This window comes from Onychostoma macrolepis, chromosome 01, assembly GCF_012432095.1.
Source record: "Onychostoma macrolepis isolate SWU-2019 chromosome 01, ASM1243209v1, whole genome shotgun sequence".
In the NCBI taxonomy this organism is placed as follows: domain Eukaryota; kingdom Metazoa; phylum Chordata; class Actinopteri; order Cypriniformes; family Cyprinidae; genus Onychostoma; species Onychostoma macrolepis.
The window spans coordinates 9,652,088-9,678,277 of record NC_081155.1 but is presented as its reverse complement, the minus strand read 5'-3'; the positions used below and the strand labels follow the sequence as shown (position 1 = coordinate 9,678,277).

General features: G+C 40.2%; 2 protein-coding genes and 1 long non-coding RNA gene across 9 annotated transcripts; 1 reads left to right on the top strand and 2 right to left on the bottom strand.

Moving 5' to 3' along the window:
* Positions 1-561: 561 nt before the first annotated feature.
* On the bottom strand, positions 562-12,645 carry zgc:136908 (Transitional endoplasmic reticulum ATPase). The gene is made up of 19 exons (XM_058774158.1): positions 12,272-12,645; positions 11,415-11,526; positions 11,087-11,259; positions 10,806-10,948; positions 8,705-8,835; positions 8,489-8,620; positions 8,246-8,348; positions 7,772-7,905; positions 7,545-7,680; positions 7,313-7,425; positions 7,074-7,238; positions 6,103-6,225; positions 5,873-6,020; positions 5,258-5,322; positions 4,892-5,070; positions 3,842-3,971; positions 3,602-3,760; positions 2,798-2,949; positions 562-2,690 (listed from the first exon to the last, which is right to left on the bottom strand). The coding sequence occupies exons 1-19, from the start codon at positions 12,292-12,294 to the stop codon at positions 2,594-2,596; spliced, it is 2,418 nt and encodes an 805-aa protein (XP_058630141.1). The 5' UTR covers positions 12,295-12,645; the 3' UTR covers positions 562-2,593.
* Positions 2,605-22,584, top strand: LOC131539558 (uncharacterized). 4 transcript variants are annotated; one of them, XR_009270905.1, is made up of 5 exons: positions 2,605-2,745; positions 2,877-2,967; positions 8,191-8,368; positions 8,513-8,683; positions 22,449-22,584. It is a non-coding gene; the product is annotated as an uncharacterized LOC131539558 (long non-coding RNA). The 4 variants fall into 4 exon arrangements; XR_009270903.1 differs by lacking the exon at positions 22,449-22,584 and adding an exon at positions 14,954-15,083; XR_009270906.1 differs by lacking the exons at positions 2,605-2,745; positions 2,877-2,967; positions 22,449-22,584 and adding exons at positions 7,912-8,086; positions 14,954-15,083.
* On the bottom strand, positions 12,766-25,411 carry samd1b (sterile alpha motif domain containing 1b). 4 transcript variants are annotated; one of them, XM_058774168.1, is made up of 7 exons: positions 24,096-25,394; positions 22,464-22,746; positions 20,517-20,599; positions 20,089-20,149; positions 15,616-15,736; positions 15,210-15,330; positions 12,766-15,096 (listed from the first exon to the last, which is right to left on the bottom strand). In XM_058774168.1, exons 1-7 carry the CDS (start codon positions 25,215-25,217, stop codon positions 14,947-14,949), a joined length of 1,941 nt encoding a protein of 646 aa, XP_058630151.1. In that variant the 5' UTR covers positions 25,218-25,394; the 3' UTR covers positions 12,766-14,946. The 4 variants fall into 4 exon arrangements, 3 of the variants coding, with proteins under 3 accessions (XP_058630151.1, XP_058630158.1, XP_058630169.1); XM_058774175.1 differs by having other exon boundaries at positions 15,616-15,712; positions 24,096-25,391; XR_009270901.1 differs by lacking the exon at positions 12,766-15,096 and having other exon boundaries at positions 15,211-15,330; positions 15,616-15,782; positions 24,096-25,411.
* Positions 25,412-26,190: the final 779 nt, after the last annotated feature.

Below are 26,190 nucleotides of genomic sequence, written 5' to 3'. Positions count from 1 at the left end.
GCGAAGAACTTGCTGTTGAATTTTGTAATTTTGAAAGTTCAATAATAAATAAAAAAAATACTCAAAAACAATCAAATCAATCGCTGATATTGCTATTTCATAATTACAAGATGAACCAGCTATATGAAGTAATAGATTAGCTATAACATATATTTTCTGCTTCTCTCGTTAATAAAAAGCAATAAAGTCAATTTATTTAAATTACATTTTTTTATTTTTTATTTTCTTGGTCAGAGACAGACGCCGTATTGACATTATGGCTTTAATTAAATAACATTTAATTTAACTTAATTAATTTCACTAAATTTAACATTTAATAAAGCGAATCAAATATGAGCTTTTATAAACAACCAAAAAAAAAAAAAAATCGTATAAAACTGTTTTCTTCTCCAGCTCCAGCTGAAATCCGCTCGCGCGTCTGGCTTCTTTCGGAGAGCGAGCCCGCCAGAGAAATTCAAAAACTAACGGACAGTCAACTCGCTCTGGTCCATTTCATTTATTTGATGGATTAATGTGTGTATTTATGATTCTTAAAAGATTAATAACACTGTCAGGCCTGGATGCGGACCCGAAGGGAATGTTTATTTATTTATTTTTATTGACATACTAAAACAACTGAATTCATCTGCAAATTTGTTTTGTGGTAAGTAAGACAGATAATGTTTGCTTAAAATAGTATGGTAAATTAAACATAAATTAAGCTAAGTTTGAAAATTAACTTGTTTGAGTAAGTGTCTTCTACTAGAAAGATGGAAATTACATTTTCTTTATTACTGTCTGGCACACATTTCACATCAACACATGTACAGTGAGGAAAATAAGTATTTGAACACCCTGCTATTTTGCAAGTTCTCCCACTTAGAAATCATGGAGGGGTCTGAAATTGTCATCGTAGGTGCATGTCCACTGTGAGAGACATAATCTAAAAAAAAAAAATCCAGAAATCACAATGTATGATTTTTTAACTATTTATTTGTATGATACAGCTGCAAATAAGTATTTGAACACCTGTCTATCAGCTAGAATTCTGACCCTCAAAGACCTGTTAGTCTGCCTTTAAAATGTCCACCTCCACTCCATTTATTATCCTAAATTAGATGCATCCGTTTGAGGTCGTTAGCTGCATAAAGACACCTGTCCACCCCATACAATCAGTAAGAATCCAACTACTAACATGGCCAAGACCAAAGAGCTGTCCAAAGACACTAGAGACAAAATTGTACACCTCCACAAGGCTGGAAAGGGCTACGGAGAAATTGCCAAGCGGCTTGGTGAAAAAAGGTCCACTGTTGGAGCAATCATTAGAAAATGGAAGAAGCTAAACATGACTGTCAATCTCCCTCGGACTGGGGCTCCATGCAAGATCTCACCTCGTGGGGTCTCAATGATCCTAGGAAAGGTGAGAAATCAGCCCAGAACTACACGGGAGGAGCTGGTCAATGACCTGAAAAGAGCTGGGACCGCCGTCATGGTTTGAAATCATGCATGGCACGGAAGGTTCCCCTGCTTAAACCAGCACATGTCCAGGCCCGACTTAAGTTTGCCAATGACCATTCGGATGATCCAGAGGAGTCATGGGAGAAAGTCATGTGGTCAGATGAGACCAAAATAGAACTTTTTGGTCATAATTCCACTAAACGTGTTTGGAGGAAGAAGAATGATGAGTACCATCCCAAGAACACCATCCCTACTGTGAAGCATGGGGGTGGTAGCATCATGCTTTGGGGGTGTTTTTCTGCACATGGGACAGGGTGACTGCACTGTATTAAGGAGAGGATGACCGGGGCCATGTATTGCGAGATTTTGGGGAACAACCTCCTTCCCTCAGTTAGAGCATTGAAGATGGGTCGAGGCTGGGTCTTCCAACATGACAGTGACCCGAAGCACACAGCCAGGATAACCAAGGAGTGGCTCTGTAAGAAGCATATCAAGGTTCTGGCGTGGCCGAGCCAGTCTCCAGACCTAAACCCAATAGAGAATCTTTGGAAGGAGCTCAAAGCCAGAAACCTGACTGATCTAGAGAAGATCTGTGTGGAGGAGTGGGCCAAAATCCTCCTGCAGTGTGTGCAAACCTGGTGAAAACTACAGGAAACGTTTGACCTCTGTAATTGCAAACAAAGGCTACTGTACCAAATATTAACATTGATTTTCTCAGGTGTTCAAATACTTATTTGCAGATGTATCATACAAATAAATAGTTAAAAAATCATACATTGTGATTTCTGGATTTTTTTTTTTTTAGATTATGTCTCTCACAGTGGACATGCACCTACGATGACAATTTCAGACCCCTCCATGATTTCTAAGTGGGAGAACTTGCAAAATAGCAGGGTGTTCAAATACTTATTTTCCTCACTGTATTTAACAACATAATCTTATAGTTTAATATGAGAGTAATAGACATTCAATTGAATTTTTCTGTCACTTTCTGGCAAGAGATTAAAAACTGTCAGAATGAGAAATTACACCGATATTGGTTATTCTATACTAATAATTATCACAATGTGCAGATTTCAGTTGAAAGTGATTTTCATCTCTTCTCTCACTGTCGCAGACGCCAGGTTTTGGGCTGGTAGAAGACAACTGACTTTGATTACTGATAGAGATCATCCTCTCCATCATCTCTGAAATGACCCCCAGAGCCTTGGCCTGACCCCTGACCTCCACCTGATTGAGGTGCTGTAGGAAACCTGCAGATGAGTCAAATAATGAAAGAAAGAGAGGCATTTTACCTTACAAAATGAGGTATGAAGTGGTATGAGGTGCTAGTGATTTGTGTGTTTATGTGTTTGAGTACCTAAAGTTCCCAAATCCACGGCTTTGCTGAAGAGTCTGAGCAAACATCTCATATTTCCGTATGTCATTATCACTGACAGAACGACGAGCAAATCTCATGGCTTCCTCAAAATGATCCTTCCTGATCTCAGGCACCGGGTCATAATCATCATCCTGGAAACAGGTACGAAGGTATGATGCACAGGTTTGAAGTCACCAGGATACATGTTCCTTTTTTAGATTATATCATACTCTAAGTACACAACACAATATACAGTATAAAACATGTTTTAAAACCTTTTTATAACACACGTTTTATAACACAATATAAATCGATATCCCCAATATATATATATATATATATATATATATATATATATATATGTAAGTAATCTAATTTTAAGACGCATCGATATAAAGCTGAGGGTTCTGACCTATCATAAATATGAGGAAAAGATACATATGGTCTGCTCAACATGAGATAAAAGACACAAGGATTGTTGTTCAACATCTGACCTTTGATTAGTAAGACTGAAAACAGCAATACAATCTAACAATAATATAACCAATTTTACTTCTTCAGCTCAAATCACAAACCAAAACTGGATTTTTCAGACTGGTCCAATAAATGCACAAGCACATTGTAGGGTAAACAAACAAAAAAAAAAAACACTGAAAGGAGATATTTCCATTTCTACAACCACCATATTCAGCATGTGTTCTTCTTTATGCATGCGTATTCAGGAACCAGGATTTTACCATTCTCTTTAAATTTGTGTCCAACCCCCCATGGTGCAGTGGCTTTTTCAATCACATACGCACTAACCATAGCTGTCTCTTTCCTGGTTTGGCGTTGTCTCTCAGCACGGATCTCTGCCTCTATAGCTTCTCTTATAGCAAGCTTACAGGCTCTCTGACAGATCTCAGTTAGGTCTGCTCCTGAGAATCCCTCTGTTATACGGGACAGATATGCCAGGTCTACATCCTGAAAAACACACAAAGAAATGCACAGTTAGTGGTGCTTTCATGTGGAGATGCATGCATACATAGTTTGTGTGTAAATTACCTTAGCGATAGGGGATTTGCGGAGGTTGGCGCGCAGGATGGCACTGCGGGAGGCCATGTCAGGTAGAGGGATATAAATCAATTGATCCAAACGACCAGGCCTCAGGATTGCAGGATCAATGATATCAGGCCTAAGAGTGACAGACAGAACTCTGAGCACTTGGCTTCTTCACTTTATCCTTACTTTTAGGCAGTGGCGGTTCTACATTGAATTACTCTCCGGGCGAGACCCCCTCTGAGTAACCGCCCCCCATCCGAGAAAAAAAACAAAAAAACATTTGTAGGCGTTTTTGCAAAATATTTTGCACAAACAGCCATGTTTTACTATAACAATATAAGTGTAAGACAAGCTTATATTTCTCAGTTGCACAAATCCTTCAACAGAACATTTGAAAAACACAATTCTGCACAAAACAGTATAAGTTATCAGAACTTAAATAAATACACTCTATATACATAATAAACACTCTGTGTTTATTTGGCACTCGGCAATCAACAGATTTCCCATCCCCCAACACTGTCACTCACGACCAGAAGTCAAGACTAAACCAATTCCCTTCCACATAATCATTTTGTATTACCTATTTTTATTAGCCATTTCACACAATTCAGAAAAAAAAACAAAAACGTGCAAATTATAGGCCTGTGTTTTAATATTATGAATGAAATGTGCGTTCTTTGGAAGAAAGTCAAGGTGTGACTGACTTTAGCCCACTTGTCCCACTAATTGTCCCTCCCATTTGGGAGAGGTGAACTGTCCCCCGCGCCCCCCTCCCCTTTCCACTTCTCACACAGCTTCTGTGCACAGCACCTTCTCAGCAAGCAGGGGCGCCAATTTGCCAATTCCCCGCACAGTTATATGATAGATAATAGAAATCCGCTTAGCGGCGCAGATTATTATTATTTTTTTTAAGTGCTTGTGCCCCCCCCACGTGTCATGAAAAAATGCCGCCCCGGGCGGCTGCCCGGTTCGCCCATGCCAAAAACCGCCACTGCTTTTAGTCACTCTACCCACTGCCAGCAATTGCAAGCACAAACAAGTTTTTGTCACCTGTTGGTGGCGCCAATGATAAAGACGTTCTTCTTATTGGTCATTCCATCCATTTCTGTCAAGATCTGGTTGATGACCCTGTCAGCCGCACCTCCTGCATCTCCAGCCCCGCCACCTCGTGCTTTAGCAATAGAGTCCAGCTCGTCAAAGAACAGAATGCATGGGGCTGCCTGGCGTGCCTGATACCACAACAACACAAGCAGTGTGTGATATAAATCAGAATGAGATCTGAAAAATTGAAGATTCACACAGGAAGCACATCTGAGGCACATGTTAATACCAAGTATAAACTGCAATATGTCTTGGCTGAAGGATGTTAAAACCAGGTGTAAAAAATGCTATAGTCTTTGACAGCAGTTTGTTCACCTTATCAAACACATCTCTGACATTTGCCTCTGATTCACCAAACCACATGGTGAGCAGCTCTGGGCCTGCAATCAATACAAAATATAGAAAGCAGTGTTTCCCACAGGATTTTGTGAGACTAATTTGTATATTTATGACACAATTGCGTCAAGTTTGCATTTAAGACAAGTTTTGGCACTTCGGATCTGTTCTACTCTCTGAACTGTCAAATACTGTAATATAACTGAATGCCCAATAAAGCTGTTCCCATTTACATATTTTCTGTTGTCATACATAAAACAAGTATAAATAGTTTAGTCAGACCTAGGGGCAGTACAGGCCAAATCTTCCAATTGAATGATAGCTAAGGTTTATCTAAAAAACAGTCGCTAAGTTTGTCAGTATGTACCTTTTATGGAAAAATGTCACTAAAAGGGTCTGAAAATTCATGCTTGTGTGTGTGAGACAGGGAGCTGATGGTAGGGGCGGTGGATATTTGTGGCAGTCAATGTGGATATTGTGACGGGCCGCTACAAATAAATCAATGTATGGGAAACACTGGAAATGATTATACACAAATACACTCACACTCAGCATATTTTTACTTTAACTTTAGTTTCTCTCACAAACACATACCTTTAATAGACACAAAGTTAGCCTGGCACTCATTGGCAATGGCTTTAGCCAATAGGGTTTTGCCGCATCCAGGTGGACCATAGAACAGAACTCCTCGAGATGGAGTCATTCCAAATTTTAGAAATTTATCAGGATACTCCACGGGATACTTAACGCAGAGAGAGAGTCAAAGTGAGTTAGAGAGAGAGTAAATAACCATTTCATACCCGTTTGTATGTTTGAGGTTTTACCTGGACAAGCTCCTGTAATTCTCGCTTCACCTCATCGAGTCCTCCAATGTCCTCCCAGTTTACCTGTGGAACCTCCGCCACCGTCTCCCTCAGAGCAGATGGGTTACTCTGACTCAGAGCCCACTGGAAGAGACAGAAACCAATAGATATAATTCCCAAAGGAAAGAATATTCACAAAAGAGACATCTTTAATATTTCAATGGTTTCTCCTAGACAGGAATAAGATTGAAATAGGAAGCAATTGAGAAGTAAGGTTTCCCAGATTTTTATACAGAAAAAAAGACCCCAGATATCTTGAGGGACATGTCTCCTCAAGAGTTTACATGTGCAATGTTTACGTGTCGTGTGCAGTTGTAATGAAGCTACAGCAGGTTTTTGCATAGTTGCATTACAGCTTTCATCTGTCAGTCCAAGTATACGCAATATCACTATGCATAATTTAATATTAGAAGGATTTGTTGAAGCCAGTAGCCTCATAGGCAGCACTCCAACACAACATTAAATAAGATCAAAAAGATGGTTTATTGTTTGAATTTGTTGGAGAAATATCTGAGAAAAAGCTGAGTTCAGCTTTCAGTTGTGACCAGTGATTGGAAAAATAAATGTGATAGGTTGATAAAAATAGCCTAATAAATCATGGATTCGCTTGTGTTGTCTGCAACGCTATTTACCTCATCTTTGGTGAAGGGCTTCTGCACACAAAAAAGATAAGATAAGCCCTGCATGACCACGCAGAGTAATGAAGCGACTGGCTTTTCCTGATGTATTTGCTGATACATCTTACTGATGTATCATATCTATAAGATGGATTTCTGTGTGCGAGGTTACAAACGTTTGTTCCTTTTCTACATGCGTTTCTTAAAAATGCAATTAACGTGAACACGCAAGTACATATTCGGAAAACTTTATAAGAATTTGGGACTTATCGGGTCTATTTATCGTCTTAATTTGGGTCTTAACGGGACTTCTACCTTGAAGTCATCCATGGTGACGGCCATTGAGTTGAGAAGGTCTGCATCGATGCTGTCGTCCTCCAGATCAATTAGGGTCATCTTTTTGCGGATGGCCTGCAGCGCTGCCTCTGAACACAGAGCAGCCAAATCTGCTCCCACATGCCCGTGTGTTTCAGCGGCGATCTACCATCAACAGAAATGTCCAGTTATTATATATCTGACAAGAATTAGACCCTTCGTCATCTCATCATCCTCACCTGTTCCAGGTCCACATCGTCCGATAGTTTCATATTCTTGGTGTGAATCTGTAAAATTTCCAACCTGCCGGTGGAATCAGGGATGCCAATGTCAATCTCTCGATCGAAACGACCTGCAACACAACTTTTACAATTTACCTTTCTGTAGAAAGTGTATTTTGGTCCATTCATTTGTTGATGCAGATAACTCTCGGCGTGAATGTTATGTATCTGCATATGTGTATGTTCGCACCAAAACGCCGAAGAGCAGGATCCACACTGTTGGGTCTGTTTGTGGCTGCCATAACTACAACATGAACGCGTTGTTTCAAGCCATCCATCAGGGTGAGCAGCTGAGAGACGATCCTCCGCTCAACTTCACCATGAGTCTACAGACATGGCATAACCATCAAACCAGTGACAAACATCAGACTATACACAGTTACGTAACACTCCCGTTTCTCTTCCTCTTCTCCTTACCTTCTCTCGTTTTGGAGCGATTGCATCCAGTTCATCGATGAAGATAATAGCAGGGGCATTTTTTTCAGCCTCCTCGAAAGCTTTTCTCAGGTTGCTCTCAGACTCTCCTGCCAGTTTACTCATGATTTCAGGACCTGGGATACAAAAGTAACAGTGTACGCCACAGGAAATGCATCTTGGAAACTGCATAAAGCCCTGGAAATATATCAGTGTGATTGATACTTGATATCTGGCACAATAATACAATATGACCTGCCAGTTTCTTCAAGAACAAAAATCGTTTTGTCGCAAGGATCATCTGTTTGGCTTTTCAAGGTAAATACATGAAGTGATCTAGAAGTCAATGTAAAAATGTCAATAAGCTGCTTAGTTGCATTCTGTAGTAGAGTTTTAGTGTTTGCAGGCATCTGTTATTACAGGGCAAACAACAGTCGCGGCAGTTTCAGACTGTGGCTTTCAAGTGTGCGTATGTACCATTGATGAGAAAGAAGAAAGCTCCCGTCTCGTTAGCAACAGCACGAGCCACCAGCGTCTTGCCCGTACCGGGAGGACCGTACAGCAGAATTCCTCTCGGAGGCTGAGGAACGACATGCATGTGTGAGAAATCTTTATTTACAAATGAACGTAAAAAAGGCAAATGTCTAGATAAGTTATAAAATGGAGAAACATATTGTTAGATTTGTAGTGTTTGTGTAGTGATTGTGTAGTGATTCTTGCCTTCACTCCGATGGCTTTGAACAGGCCGGGGTGCCTGAGAGGCAGCTCCACCATCTCTTTAATCTGAGCCAGCTGTTTACGACAACCCCCGATGTCATCATACCCGATGTCATTCAGGCTCTCCTCTTCATCCTGGCACCATCAACATATGACAACATGACGGAGTGCAGACATTGAAATGGAGAAACTGTACAGGTATGATGAAATCACACATACCTCTCGTTTGATTGGTTCTCCCTCACAGTGGATGATGGTATCCGGGGCAACAATGCAGTGAGGGGCGGGGTCTGTTTCTATTACTTTAAACTCCACTGCTCTCATACCTCCTCTGACCAGGAAAATATCATCTGCACAAAGCATAATCTTAAAACAAACTAAATTGTGACCATGGACCATAAAACCAGTCATAAGGGTCAATTTTTGGAAATTGAGATTTATACATCATCTGAAAACTGAATAAATAAGATTCCCATTGATGTATGGTTTGTTAGGATCGGACAATATTTGGCTGAGATGCAACTATTTGAATATCTGGAATCTGAGGGTGCAAAAAAATCTAAATATTGAGAAAATCACTTTTAAAGTTGTCCAAATGAAGTTCCTAGCAATGCATATTATTAAACAAAAATTAAGTTTTAATATATTTACGGTAGGAAATTACAAAATATCTTCATGAAACATGATCTTTACTTAATGTCCTATTGATTTTTGGCATAAAAGAAAAATCGATAATTTTGACCCATGCTATGAGTTAGGGATGTCACGGTACCAAAATTTCAGTATTCGGTACCGATACCAGTGAAAATCCACGGTTCTCGGTACCAATTTCGGTACCAAAGCAAAACACAAAAACATGCTAATTAAAAAACACACCATTTTTTTTAAATTAATAAAGTCAAACAAAAATAAAATGTATTAAAATCAGTGCCATTCTTTATACTTATTTAAAATTGTGTTTCAAGTTTTTCCGCAAGTAATAAAAGTATGAAAAACAGTAAACAAATTTCACCCAAATTTAATTTGTCTTTTAATTAATGAAATTTAAACATTTTATTTTTTGGTAAATAAAGGGGATTTACTATTAAAATTAAAACATGGAAGAAATATTGAGTGATTATTTCTTAAAAAATTAAGTTTTATTAATTTTTTCAACAGTAGTAGTAGTAGCCTATCACATACATTCTACTAAATAATAGTAGCCTAATGGTAGCCTACAATGTCTTTAGTTAAACCGAACTTTTATTTTGACGGGTTGCCGTGAATACATTTAAATTGACGCTGGTTTTACTCAATGAAACCGTAAAATGCTCGTGAAGTGACTCTCAGAGCAGTTCTGGAGATGTTGTTTATGTATTTATGTCCTCACTGAGACGGCAGATGCTGAAATCACCGCGAGCGTCACGCGCGCTTCAGTGTATAGTAAACAAAACCGCGCGTCTCTGCCATTCATTCACTCACACAGAGACTCGCAGAACATACAGGATTCACATTTGAATCGACTTTTGCGGCTTAATATTTGCAGATACTGGTCCATATCGCGATTTGATCTAAGTGAAATTACCTACTTTTGATTAATTCATCTAAACTTTGACAAATTCCGTGACATTCCGTGCTAAACTATAAATTCCGTTTTTAATAACTGGATTCTGAGATTCCGTCCGCGTTTTCTGCATCGCGGAAATCATACGCCAAGAACCGGGTTGACCGGGTACTCGGTACCACCGGTACTTAAAACAACTTGGTACCGTGACGTTTTCATTTCTTCAGTACCGACTTGGTACCGAAGTACCGGGTCTTTTGACAACACTACTTGTTGTTGGCTATTGCTACAAATATACTAGTTTTGTGGTCCAGGGTCATAATTGTGAATTTGTAGTTGTTGTCTGTTGCAGTGTTAGCAATCTTAAGCAAAACTAAATCTATTAAAAATAGCTTCTGTTAATTGAGGTAAAGCAATCAAATTATTAGATGAAAAATCTAAACTTGAAAAAAAAAAAAAAGTTGAAATGTTGCCTTGGCAACTAACTGATAAAATAGCTGCAGGTGAAGTACTAAAATCATTAAAAGTAAAACTAATTGATAGATTGTGCAGAATAATAACAGGTCGCAAAAATTGTATTGTTTTCTTTACTTTTTGTGTGTGTAGAATTTCCAGGTGTGGGTGCCCTGCTGAAATGTTTTTTAAAGATTTACAAAATAACCAAAAACGTTAAATCCTGATGTATCTAAACTTACCACACTTAACACTACACCTAACCCAAATGCAAAACCAAACTCCTATATCCTTATATTCAGCACACTGAATGAACATGTGTACCTTTGTGAACAGGTCGGTAGGCCTCCAGGAAGTACGGCTTTAGAAAAACCTCAAACAGGTTGCCCGTTAGCCCCTCGATAGTGTCATCAATGGGTAGAACATGGATGCGCTTCCCATATTTCACATCTGGACAAGCATGGATGCTGTATACACAAGCATATGAGTGAGCACTGCGGTAGATGTGGTTTTGCTTTACCACCAGCAGCAGATAAGGCCTCTAATTTGAAATAAATGTATTTAATGATCCAACAGTAAGACCTTATGTCATCATCACCGCACACCTGATGACATCACCGAGACGCACGCGCAGGTTGTTGCGGGTGACCCTGTTCATGCGCACACGCTCGTTGACACATGTGTCGTCTGTGAGAACGATGCAGACCGTCTGCCTCCTCTTCCGGCCGCGTAACACCACAGTGTCTCCCCGAAACAACTGCAGTTCCTCCATTTTAACCTGTAACACTCATGCAGGGATTTGCAGTACATGCACATGTTTGGGAAACCGGTTTGAAACTGACTGCTTTTGCAATTGGGTGCAGCTAGCGATATAAATTGCACACTGCAATTTCTTCACTCTATCAGATACACACACAAAACTAGATAGATTACCTGTGACAAGCACACAATACTGTTGTCCTCATTGTTGGCTTCGTCCACGATGAGTCGATTCGGTCGAATCTTCTGCTTCAGAATAGCAGTGGAGAAATCCTCCGATTTTGGACTGTTCAACACACACATTATATCAATGCACAATCCAATTTTCCACAACATTAATAATAAACAGTGAAGTACATGCACAGTTCTTCATAAAAGCCAAGTCAGCACATATGTTAAAGCCTACCGCTTATTTATTTTTATTTTTTTTTGCTGCATCTTTCTTCAGAATATATTTATATACACTCCAGAGATATTATAAATCACTGCATATACTTTTTATAATAGCCTGCATAGCAATTGTACACTAAAATAGCACCAAGACTGCATAAAACGTAACATATAGAAATATAGGTATGTTCTAATGAACTTCGAGTTCATGTACATTAAAATTGGGCCATACCAAGGTTTAAAACCAATTTTATAATGGTAACTGAGTTTTAATGAGGAGAATGAAACATGAAAACAGTTCTTGGTGGCACTACTGTGAATACAAATCCACAAACATACACTGCTGTCTGGTCTCCTGTTTCTTCATGTGACACTGATCTGTTTTTAGAACAAAGTTATGTCTACAGCTAAGATCGAACTACTCAGACAAACACAAACACAAACACGTACACATTACTTTTCATGTTATGATAAATATTATGAATTTTCTGAACAAGAGACAAACGCTAACTCTACAATGAACTACAACTGAAAAGTTTATCAACTAAAAAAAAAATTTTTTTTGAAGAATCTTACATATTCAATCTAAACAAACAAACACACACACACACTCAAACCCAAAGCTCAGCAGTTATACTCACTCTGAGGCTCCAGTGGCGGGCATTGCAGATCAGGCTAGAGGTGTTTAACTGAGGAAAAGAGCCAGTGCTGGGACAAAGACGATCAGAAATCAGCCTATCCTTATCCTAGAGGTCAGAAGTTTGTAGTCCAGGTCTAGTCTGTAGTCCTTAGTTCAGTGCAGTGCTGTACAAAGTGTGACGCTGTCCCTGATCGCAGGCTCCATGCCTAGAAAATGTGTTTGTGTGGCAGCCTGCGCTACTCCCTGGACGTCTGAAACCCATCCCCTCACATATAAATAAGATTCTGGCACAACAACCCAAGTTACATGCATATGTACACAAACAGTGAGTATTTATGAATCTTTTTCAGTTTTCCATTGTTTTCAAATGCGTTTGTCGTCTTTCCCACCCGGGCATTGCGTTTCCCACCCAGCTCATTCCAGACATTCCTGTCCTCCTTCTAACGTACATTCACAAACAGTCTAAAGATTCATAAACGTTCATTGATGCAGCCATCTGGAATGTCCTTTTTAATGCGAGTAATCAAAAAGCTTTCCGTTTTCTCTTTACAAAACAACTGAGATAAATAGAAACAGCAAAAAAATAAAATAAAAAGAAATACAGAAACAGTTGCTGTTCATTTCAGTCAGAGTAAGACTTAAGTTACTCAAAATGAACTAGAAAGAGCACAAATGAAGAAACACATGGACAATCAATAACTTACACAATGATTGGACAATGCATTATTCTTCTCAAACTCTTTTCGAGTTCATCAATATGGATGCTGGTCTAATGTTGTAACTTATGGCTGTATGTAAACCTTTACCCTGATGGCATTTACAATTGGATCCAAGACATTTCAATATCCATGTCACCCTCTGCTGGCAAACCATTGAACATTAAATCTCTAACAACAGTTGTAGCTTCTTGTCTTTAATTAGGTCTATCTTTTGCTTTGTGCAGTCTGTTAATGTATTTATTACAAAGACTTGCTAAGAACACAGAAAACTCAGATTTAGGGGTTTGTTGATATTCCTCTTCATTAATAAGTCACTGTAAAAAGGGGTTCATCGTGAAAGGCATGAACAGAAAAACTGCAGGCATTATCAACATTTCAATGAGCTCTATGAAATTTAGAGAAGGTAGTTAACGTCATAAAAATGAAGATAATATTTTATAAACAAACTTACAAAGAAATAAATAAATCAAGACAGTTTGAAGAATTTGAGGTGCTACAATTGTCAGGAAAAACAAAGGAGACTATTATCTGAAATCAGACTGACCTATTGGTTTCTTCACAATGCAAATGAACCTGCCTTTAGTGACAGAATCAGTAACAGTCCCATTTACAAGTGTGATGGCTCCATCTGTATATGCGATCAGTTTAACGACACAAAAGACACTGGAGCTAAAGGGCAGGTTAACAAACATATTAGCAATTCAATGTGTCCAATTTCCACATCCCTTCTCTCACAAGTCAGTTCTTGTATTTTGTTAAATGGACCCTTACGTTATTATTTGATTGTTTTACACAAATTGTTGTCTCAGTTCCCACAATATTCATCTGATGGACTGATACATATATATTTTACAAGCTGTAAAGTTTAAGAGCTGCATGGCTTCGGGCTCTCTGTGCATTTGAGGACATTCAGACACATTCTTCAACTGCTGGTGAAGGAATATCGTCATTGCTTCGCAACTTGGACTTCACCTTAAAAAACTGATTGATATTTACAAAAGTTATGCTCAGTTATCAATGGTGATGTTCCACATGTGGGGCCACAATGTCATGGCTGTCAAATCTGAGATTAAAGGAGTCAGTCACTTTAAAGGGAGATCCTCTGTGAGATGCGCCCACTCGATTGTGTGCAGAAGATCTGCATAAACAGTTTTTTTTTTCTTCTTTTTCTGACATAACGGTGCAAGAGACAAGAAAACTGGAAGGAACATTAGACATTCAAGATCATTTCAATATGTCAGGAAGAAATCATTTAGTCTATCACTGAGGGAAGACAAGGGTTTCAGTGTCATTGCAAAAGTGTTAACAAGTCAAGAACAAAAATCCAATCAGAATTGACTTCTTTCAAACTGTAACCAGACAGTTTTTTTTTTTTTTTACATTGGAGGAACATTTTTAACAAAACGTTCTGTGCGCAGTGGAAACCCTCCAGCCTCCTGTTTGGTTTCAATAGCAATCTTGAAACCAGCGAGGTCACAAAAAATGATGTTCTTTTCCTCCCCCAACTGGACTGAATAAGTACTAAAGAAAAAAATCCACTTGATGAAATTAATTCAGGGTTGAATATCACAATCCAAACAGTGTTATCCATCAGAGCAGCATTAACTGCACAGAACTGCACAGTCTTTTCAAAAAAATGGTTGATGCTTCTTAAAAAAAAAAAGAAGATCTTTTTTCTCTTTTCAGTCCTCCCAAACTTACTCCATTCTTCTACTTAGTTTGATTCATTTTACTCAGGTTTTTTCATTTTACTGATTAAAAAATATATATACATTTGTGTGTGAGGAAAACAAAAACTGTTTCTGTTCAGGAAGTCCTGTACAGTCATACTAAATGTTTTCAGGAATATGCGCGTTTTGGGATGAGTAAATATTGTTTGGTGTATGTACATGCGAGTTACTTTGTCATGTACAATAGCTAATATATATGTGTGTGTATGTGTGTGTGTGTGTGTGCATCAGCAGAAAGCTTCGTCATCTTGGAAATGGGTCCTCTGCAGAACCTTCACGTGTCTTTCATAGATCTTTAGGGCGGGACCAAGTCTGATTGACAGGCCTGTCAGCACATCATTCCTTTGCATCAGAAGGAGGGACTTCCCGTCAATCTCCTGTCAGGAACAACGATTCAGTTATACTTTATATCTATAGCATAACTTCTATCTTAAGTCCAGTAAAGTAACGTCTGAACTCTTCAAGGATCATGCAGTTCAGTTCAGCGCACCTGTGTACTGAAAGCGAGCGCCTGCTCTGGAAATCCAGCCGCGGTGAAGTAGCTGGCCACGTCTGCTACAGTCCAGTCCACCGGGCTCATGCCATTCGTCTCCAACTTCACAAAGCCACCTCTGAGACCGCACAGAAAACATGAATTAATATTTATTCATATAAAAAAAATTCAAATGTACGCTGGAGACACAAAAGATAATTTTATATCATGACTCAAAGTCAACCCTCAATCTTCAGTTTTCATTTCTTTCATTATGACTCAATTCTGGCAATTCCTGTTAGAAGGTCAGTAGGTGTTTTACAGAGACATTTCTTGTTCCCCCCCCCTCAAACAAAGCCTTTTCTCTCTGTGCTACCCTGTCTCTCTCTATCTCACTCTGCTGTTTTGTTTGTGTGGTACTCACATTCCTTCATTCATCCCTCGTTCTTCAGCCGCTCCTGGCGAGGCAGAGGGAGTCAGCAGACATGACGACACTCCCACTTCCAGCTTACAGCCTGAACCTGATAGGCAGACAACACCCACAGCTATATAAAACAAAAAATACACACTCACACACACAAAAAAACACAACTACAATACAATAACAGAATGACACAACACATATAAAACACTATATAAACAAATGCATAAACAAGTATGTATGTGTATATATATATATATATATATATATATATATATATAGACTGATACAACACCTTTTAAAATTTTTGGATCGGTAAGGTCTTTTAAAAACACAGCATAAACAGTAATATTGTTAAATATTAATGAAATTCGAAGTAACTTTTTTTTGTTCTTTTTTTTTCTTTCACATGATCCTTCAGAAATCATTCTTGGCTTTGATGTAAGCAAGCAATTCATGTACACTTCAGGTCAAAAGGTTGAAATAATTACTTTGAAAGAGGTCTCTTTTGCTCACAAAGGCTGCATTTATATGATCAAAAATACAGTGAAGGCGGTAATATAGTTACAACTAGCTGTTATTGCTATGATCAGAGCTGAATTTTCAGCATCATTACTCCAGCCTTCAGTGTCACATGATTCTTCAGAAAGCATTCTAATATGCTGATTTGCTGATTAAGAAACATTTCTGATTATTATCGATGTTGAAAACAGTTGTGCTGTCGACTATTTTTGTGAAAAAAAGTGATAATTTTTTTCAGAATTCTTCGATGAATGGAAAGTTCAAAAGAACAGAATTTATTTATGCTAAATAAAAGTATTAAATTAATTCAAACAAATCTTACTGAAGAGTAGAGCATAAAAATCAAATGTACATGAAACAAAACATAAATATGTCAGTGTTTCCCATACATTGGTTTATTTGTGGCAGCCCACCACAAATAGATTTTCAAAAAGACTTTAACTTAATTGAATAAACATGAGCACTGCACGTTTCAAAATAAAAATGCGGTGCAGGTGTTTTATATGAATGGATTTTTGAAGCGAACCAACTATTTTCAGAAAAGTTTAAATATCATTTTCATTTCATCTTTCCTATATTGTCTGATAAAGTAGCATTCATGAGCACAGCGCTGCTTTGTTCACAGCCGTCACCAGGGATACCGCTATTTTGGCTTTTTCAAAGCACCTCCTGCTGCCAGAGAATGAATTTGCATTTTCTATAAGACCGTCTGCTGTTTTTGTTATGTATATATTTTCCCCAGGAGAAGTGCCACCACACAAAGAAGTCTGTGGGAAACACTGTATGTATATATAAAAACAAATTTAGCTGTTTGGTATCTGCCATTTTTTGGCTAAAGACGCTTTTTGTCTGTCGATTTTAACTAAACTACCACTGCCAGCCGTGCTGTGTTTGGTCTATGCTCGGGAGGCTGCTTTAGAGAACGCTGTCTTGCAGTGTTGCCATGTCCCCATATTTACAAGTGCTTTTAGGCATGTTGTTTGGTCTTAGCTCATAAAGATAGGCACTTTATGGCAGTGTTTCCCAACCATGTCAAAAAATCTTTTTTTAAGATTTTTAAATTGTTAAAATGTTCAAAAAAACATATATTATATGATATCCATTTCTGATGTCACCAATAATTAGAGATGCACCGAAATTCCGGCTGCCGGAAATTAGTTCCCCGCAGGTTTCACTTTCACATGGTGTGACGCTCTGCGTATCATTCCACTCTATTCATGTGCTCACCACTCCAACACCATTCATGCTCATCGGAACAGCAAAGTCAACTCAAATATCGAGCCGACAGGAAACATCTATGTAGTATAGTATTGTTTCTGTTTGCAATAGCCCTACTGTGCTGTAGCATGGTGTGGTATATAGGCAACTCTGGTAACGCTGCCCTCTCATTCATTGATCTGCTAACCATTATGTTATGCTCACATGTTCTGATAATAATAGCTTTCTAGGACTAAACATTATTTGGATAATTGGTAAAAAAAAAAAAAAAAAAAATCTCTTTATAGCCCTACTGTTAGACCGACCTGAAAATTTGTTTTATTTTATTACTGACTGCTTACTTGTCATTTTTTATTCAATTCTAAGTTTGAAATCAAGCTGTCTAGTGCTACTGCAACAAGATTACCCTACTGTAAAATCAAAAATACACTGAGTGAGCAAACATTTGTGAGATAGCTAGTTATAATGGTAATTAAACATAACTAAATGTTTACATATGAATAAAAGCCTACATTAAAATCTTTCATATAAATTGGTCTCTTAATTAGAAATTAGCCTACTGACTGCCACCATTGATGGACAAAAAAAATGAATAATATTAAAAATATCTGAATGACAGTATATTCTGCAGTTCTTCCCTGCTGTACCGAATATCTATAATTTTCAAGGTTTCGTATGGAAGTTAGAAATTCAAGTACTGTGACAAAATTAATTTTGCAGGGTGCCACAAATTTGTTAAAATTTCCAAAGGGTGCCTAAAAAAAAGTAGGGAAACACTGCTTTATGGAGTTAATAAAGTGGTCTGTTGCGAATATGAGATATTATTATTTTATTTTTATTTTTTAGTTATAAAACAAAGCATTTGGGTATTTTAGTGGGGGTTTTTTGTGCTTGTCCTTGTGTGTTGTTTTTTTCTGTGAAGATCTGGCAACACTGACACTACCGCAGGGCTCATGAGCACAACCAGTCCCGTGTCAAAATGTGCTAAGGTTAAGACTTTTTTTCACTGATATTTTCTTGCATCTCACATACAAACAAAGACACATTTCTGATGCATATTCAAATACGTCATTAACAACTAGTTATTCGGTTCCATACACACTGCATAGAATTTCCGTAAATGCGGTTGTCACTACCTGTATTTTTCTGGAGTTTCTGTCACTCCTGTATTTTAGTGAATTATGTGTGTACAGAACACGATTAAGGAGTAAAAGGTGAACTGACAACCGACTTTAGCTGCAGTGTGTACGTGGTCTATTTGAAAGAGAATAACAACAGAATAGTGCGCTACATAAAACACCTTAAATATATATATATAAAACAACAGAATTACATAAAACTATATAAAATCACAGAATGACATTAAACAGCTATATTAAAAACAAACAACAGAATAACACACAGCAATATACATAAACACACAAACATGCAGAGCAATAGACACAGAGTTAAAACACTAAGTGACATGGAGATGCATACATTAACACATACACAAGAGACAGGACACACTGAGGACCCGTCCACACGGAGACACGTTTAGTTGTATACGTAAAAAAAATTTGTATCGTATCGGCGTTTCGTCCAGACAAAATTTTGGGAGCCTATTTTTTTTAAACTGGGTCCCAGGGTGGATAAATCTGAAAACGGCATGTATGTACAGTCAATCTATATTTTGTGAAACGATGATGTCTTCACGATGGTGGACTACATGCTTGTGTTCGTGCCACAGAAGCTACTGAGCCTATTAGCTTTACTAACTTTACTAGCTTTTCTTGTTGTTGTGTTGGGCTTGTATACAGTGTGCAAGGTTTATAGGCATGCTCCAAGTCTAACCCTAACCCGTTTTTAGTGTACCTCTGTGGCAGAATTACAGTGCCACATACTGGTCGTTTCAGTGGTTTCGTGTGTACGCAGATATTTCTTGAGACGACGCCATGTTTATGTAGCCTGGTAATACCAGACTCTGTCTACGAAGCAAAGCGAAGTCTGAAGTTTAAAATCATTGGTGTCCCCGTAAGCCAATCACATAACGTTTGGTTATGATGTATGTTATGCGCCGGCTAAGCCGCCTCGAACTTCCGCTGTATACACAGGTATGCGGCGAAAACAAAACCATCGAGCGAAATACCGGAGTGAAGATGGCTGTGAATGACTTTTGCAGATTATGTGAAGTAAATCTACACATCGCCTTGCCGGACTTTGGCCTCCCCAGTTTCTCGATGACGATCGGTAACAGTTGATAAATTAAACTTTTCCCAAAACCTGTCGGGAGTAGGGCCACAACATCACCTCCATTCAAAATGTGAACCAAACACTCTTGTTCGGGCTTCAGTTGGCAAATGCCGGTAACATTCTCCACAACAGAGCGAATAGCATCCCGTGTCTCCATGTCCACTGTCGTTTTAGATTTCCCAAACCTAAACTACAATCTTAAATTTGGCGCTTAGAGTCTACGTCACGGCTCTCAGCCCACCCTCTGTTCGTTGGTTGGCCCGGCTACTGCTGAGCCGGAGATAAACTGGGAGATGGTTTGCTATATCAGACTGAGTACAGAAGCGAAATGAAATTGAGCGGAAGTACGAAGTCTGACGTAGTCAGGCTAATGTTTATGGATCGGATATAAAGATCGGATAGGGAAAGCTCTGGCTTCGTGTGGATGAGCCCTGACAGACACCAGTACATAAACATATGAACACACTTTATCAGAAAGTAACCTAAATTTTTCTAAGGACTTACAGTTTCTTATAGGTATTGACGATGGAGCCTTTACAGTCTCTGACATCGCAATCACCTGATCCTAAAGGAGAAAGAGGGAGAAAAATAAAAAGAGATGCACTCAGTAAGACTATATTAAAGACTAGGATAAGGGGAAATGACAGACAGAATTGTAAATGTGAAACATATTCTAAATATATTCAGAAAAAAAAAAACAGTTTCCAAAATAGATATTGTAAAACACTCCCATTACCCCTTTGTTTGCCGTTGAACTCATTCATTAAGCCGACAATTGATATGTCAGGCCACTGAGACAAACAGAGCAATGTTGTGATAGAGCCACACTTCAGGAAGTCAACTTACAAATGGCCTACATGTCTCTGCACAGTAAAACTGGAATAGGAGAAAGACATCAGATATTAAAACCTTCAGTAAACTTTGCGCATTACCTCAATGCTGGGATGTAGCTGATCAGCCGCATCTGCGTTTTTCTCAGCACCAGCATCCTCAGGCTCCACAGACATTGTCTGCTCTGAAAGTGTAAGAGAGAGAGATTTTAATGCCATCATTTCTTGTCATGACACAAGACTTCAAACATAGACATTTGTCACACATCTACAGGGAGCCCATGTCTGTGTTCACACAGATTCCTTCAGCACAAATCCCACATCACACACTCAAGCACTCAATTCCAGCACTTGGAATAGCAGTTTTGTTACATACATTCGAGAACACTATTTTAATTGTGGCGCAAAAGTTGTGGGCTCCTTGGCTTCCACATAAAACTTACAAAAATGTTCCATAAAAAAGCCAAAACAGAACTTAAAACCTAGTACTGCTTGATGCTGCACCTGTGGATACCCTGTGCTCACATCCACCTACTGCCTTCAAAAATACCTTCCACATGCACTTTCCAAGCATCTCGCACAGAAACAATTCGCCATCTTCAGCTGTAATGCCATCTGGGCAAAATCATGTTCTAAATGCTTTGGCAGCGTACAGACTGATTTTTACAAACTTGATTAAAATTGGATTTTTGGGAATACATTTCATTCTGAAACTCTAGGTATCATCTGGAGTTATTACTGTGGCAACTGATGTAGATACATCAGATATTGGCTGTCTGAACAAACAGATGTTTTCATCACCTAGCCTGAGTATAAACAACAAATCTGATTTATGTGCAGGGTGAACAAACACCCCTCAAAAAGCACTTATAATAATACTTTCACCCTCCATAGCTTTAAAATATTTAATGACTTGCTCACAGGTACGTCTGCCAATTTCAGAGTTCTACTTCAGAAGGACTTCCCCCTCTGGATAAAGTATTGTTTGTTCAAAAAATCTTATCAAAATATTAGCTTTGATAAGGGCTGTATTAGGTCAACACTTCTGAGCTGTACAGTGCATCAATAAATTCCACTTCCTGTCCCTTAACTTCCTGTGGGGTGTGGCCTATTTAATTCAAATTCTAGCTCAAGAATTGAAAGGGAGCCCATACTTAAACACTGAATGAGTGAATATTAGCAAAAGTGCAACGAGCGTATTAACGCGTAGATTTGTGTGTAACGTTAAAAACCATTGTGGTCAGAAATTCTTGTATTGTTCAAGTTTCATTTAATGATGACTGGTTTTAATTGATTAAAACAAAAGATTTAACAATTTATTCCCACTATATAAACCGTCATTACAATATTGCATAGTTAAGGAAAGTAATGCATTATGTTACTTTTGCGTTACTTTTTGTCACCGGGGCCAGGCTTGCTTATTTACTTTTATTAACAGAAAACCCAAAAGTTATATTTTTGGTGACTGTAAAGGCTCTTTCACACCAAGAGTGAAATTAATAAGCCTCAGGCTGAAGAAAATGCCTGCACTTACTCCCAGTTTCTCTCAGCACAGGGACAGGAAAGGTGTCAGTGAATAAATAGTAAAACAAAGCACATAGATGCAAACTTCTCACCTTTAGGTGACAACTTACTTTTTTGAGATCAAATTAGGTCACCTATGAGATTTGCTTAGATCCAATGAGAAAGAGTGTTTTTTTTGTTGTTGTTGTTATATGAGGGGGGTGTCTTACAAGGGTACTTGAGATCTTACAAGGGTTGGGGCCAGTTGCAGACTGGTCATAATGTTTTATATTCAGTTATGGAAAGGTAGACTGGTCTTATTGGCCAGTAAGCAACTTAGTATTTGAGGTCTGAGATGTGGGAACAGTGAAGAGAGAGGAGGACAATAAAAAAATAATTGTCCATGGGACACCAAATATGTAATTTAATATCTATTCTCCATCTTATTCTAAACAGTTTATCTTATGTTAAGCATGTTTTACTGTAAAACCAGACAAAAATACTTAAGAAAATGTTCCTGTCATGAAACAGAGACAGCGCAAGTACCTTCACTTCCACCCACGTCTACTTCCTGCTGTAAGGAGCACTGGTTTGACGTCTCCAGCGATGAAGATGACTGGGATTTCCCCTCAGATGTCAGTGGTGAGTTGGTGCCATTATCGTTCTCGACCTCCATGTCAGGTGAGGTCGGGTCAGTGCAAGCTTTGACACCTGCGGGACCTTCATCAGTGATGGTGTTGGGAACATCCTCCGCTGAGCCCACTGTGTTTTCCTCTGTGCCATTTTCCTCACTCTCCACCTCCATCCTTTCTTCTTCCTTCACCTCCTCCTGACAAGGGGGAATAGAGACACAGTTTCAAAAAGCTCTAATGGACTTTTAACCAACAGTAGTCATTATAGAGCATTACTGAACGCTTTATTTTACAGATCTCAATGATGGGAATGGATTCAATCGTGACTGTACCTTGCATCACATTAGCTGCAAATGTACAGGAAAAAAGAAGAAGAAAAAAAAATTAAAAAAAACCTACACACTCTCGACGCCTCCACTATTTGAAAAGGCCAAATAGCGGTTACGACGCGTCCCTCGTTTTTTTGTGCGTGTCCTCCTGCGCGACCTCCGTCGTCGGCAGGATTTTACAAATTGCGGTTTTTCCTTAGAACAACACAAACTGCCCAAGCATCCGCCGCAGATTGTCTTGCCAGTGATTTTGATTAGACAGCAGCGATTTGACCACGCACTAAGTAACTCAGTGGGGTTCATAATCAATTTGACCACAGTCCGTAAGTGAGCGGGACAGTGCTTGAGAAATCTGCTCAACGCAGAGAGGATAACAGCGCAAAAAAAAAAAAAAAAAAAAAAAAGAGAACGAAACACGATGAACGCTGATCGCTCAAACTGACTGGATGAGCCGCACGGAACGGAACTAAGAGGCAGGATGCGCTCCGCTTTGGCTCGTCATGCAGCGAATTTCCGCCATCGCAACTGCTTTTACCTCGTATGACCGAAGTATTGCACAGAGCGACGGCTCGCCCGAGAAAACAGACGCGAGCCTAGGGTCCCCCCTCCCTCCCTCCCTTTTACATTTTCCGTGCGCGTCTAACTTAACAGACACCGCCTAGTGAAAAATATCCAGCACAACTTATAACGCAACAATAATCATCGGCCCTGCCTGTGAAATCCTGATGTCGCGCAGTTCACGCAGACATCAGTGTTTTGCAGCGCACTCTCCGCGTCTGATTCTCGACGAGCGCGCTTTTGTGTAACGAGTGTCTGTTAGAGCAGCGGAACAAGAGAAGCGACGGTGTCTCGCACGCACGCGGGCGCTGCCGAGCGCGAGTCCGCACCTTTTGTGCCGAGACGCTGAAGTGAAACAGGGCACGCAGACAGTTGCGTGTCTAGCGGAACACACAATCGAGGTGTCGCTTCTCCCACCGTTTGCACAAAACACGACCTCAGAACAAGCACAAAAACACGCTGTTTGCCGCAGACACACACAGTTTGTATGTTCTGGCGCACAGTTGCACGCGAGAAAAGAGCGGAAATCGGATGGTGCGGAGCTGTTTTTTGTCCTGCGTGTTTTTCTTTCGCTTTTCTCAAAGCACGATCATTTATTTATACGGAGACGGGGTGTAGCGCTGCGCGCTGCGCAGGACGTGTTGGAAATATTAAGTTACCTTTTTCGCGAGATGTCTGTCCTGCAGTGCGCTCTTCAGGAGACGCGCGGACGGCTTGGCCGCCCCCATCCCCCTCGCGGCAAGAGTGATGTGGCCGAGGCGGGTCCTGCGTAGACGACCCCTCTCGATCTCCCGCTCCAGCACCACTTTGACGCGGTTGCGGGTCAGCTTCTCCCCGGGCACCCCTCGCTGCGTGCTGAGGTAGCCGAGGATCTCTTTGAGCCCCGGCGGCGCGTGGCCCCGTGTTGCGGCGGAGCCCCGGTGTCTCTCGGACAGACTTCGCACCGCAGCAACCAGCCTGTCGCCCAGATCAGCGCTGCTCTCATCCGGAGAGTCCGAGCAGCGCGCCCCAGAGCCCTTTGCCCCCACCTTGAGTTTGGGTTTGGGGGACGCGGGGGGCTTGTTTCTCGGAGGCGGACTGCTGGAGCTTGAGCAAGTTTTCTCTTCTTTCTCATCACCATCCTCATCGCTGCCCTCGTGGCCGAGCGTCTCGTCTCCTTCGGCCCGTCTGTTCGCACTTGAAGCAGCATCGCGGTGGGAAGAAGAGCCGCTTGCCCCCGCCTCAGCGACTAAGCTCTTGTCTTTCGATGCACTTGCTTTGACGCTCCCAGCGGAGTAGCCCGTTGCGCCACAACTAACAAAACTGTTTCCGCTAGGTAGTGGTAAAATCTGCTCTTCCTTTTCGAGAGCGGAGGGCGAGATTTGAGGCAGGGGGTCAGGACACGGGCTCGCCCCGCGTTCCTCTGGCTCCTTATCCTCGCACTCTTCATGGTCCGTGAGGCTGAGCGCGCTGTCGCCGTTGTTATTGCAACTGGCGTGTTTGCCGTGCTCACCCAAAGACTCGCCGCTGCCGCTGCTGCTGTCGGGGGTTTGCTCCGTTCTCTTTCTGCATTTTCTTTGCACTTTAGCAGCGTTCCTGTAGGAAATGGACCCCTTGTAGCTAACTTTCAGCACAGTTTGCTCTTGGATCAGTTTTTCTAGTTCAGCCCTGGTTTTGTCCGGGTCTGAGCCGTGTCTTCTTCGGACCATTCGGCAGATTCTTTCCAGGTCCGGTCGCGCTTTTCTCGAGCGCAGGGAGTCGATGGTTTCCAGGATCCATTCTCGGTATTTTGGCTCCGACATGTTGCAGCACTCGTTCCGTTGGCTTTGGCCGAGCGCCTCTCTCTTGTCTCCGAAGTGATCCGCTCCGAGCCCGGCTGGGAATGAAGCGGAAGCCTCGCTCTACGCCTGCGTTTACCCACTATGTGCGCTTAAGGTGGACTACTTTCCGAAGAGAACCATCCGCTTCGCTCCGCGCCTATGCGAGGCGCTTATTTAAGGTGGTATTGCGGAGATACACGTTTTGCGCACCTCGTCGACGGGCTTTTGTTCACGCTCGCGCTGCAGTCAGTTACATCTAACGCAACAGATTTGTCATATGCAATCTCGATGCGAAATTAAATAACAGTTTAAAACGCATCAATGTTTTGGTTGGTTGGATGACAGATGGCTCGCTGGTCGTTACTAAACTGGATGAGTCTAGTCTTATTTAATAACTCCTCACGTCATTGCCAGTTGTAGATAAATCGAAACAAAACTATTATGAAAAATATACTAGTTACATTATCTACAAGTGGTAAGAATAGAAAAGATCAAAAAAGTTGAATCAAAGTGCCTCAATTACAAATCGCACTAATTGTATTGTCAATAACAAGCAGAGTGAAGAAACTAAGTGGAGCTGACCTTCAGAAACCGCTTGTGTCAGACTAAATGAGCAAAAAATGGAAGCCTGGCATGTATAGGAAAAAGTAATTTGAAGAATTATATTCGTTGGATTTCCAAAATTCATACAGGTATGCAGTTGGAGAAAGCCTATTACCTTCCACCTACAACATCAGTTACCAGCCAGTTATTTAAGGATTTCACTGTACTGTCGTGTAATGGTAAAGAAATACAAAGCTATCTTACACAACCATAATGCAAACACTCTCATGGCATACTTAACCTGTTTTGGAGGTTCTGGAGCGGTGGGTGTGAAATAGACCTCCCAACTCTTCCCTCAGTCTTCATTTATGGTGCTCGATCCCACAGTACTCATACAGTTAGATAGCGTCCC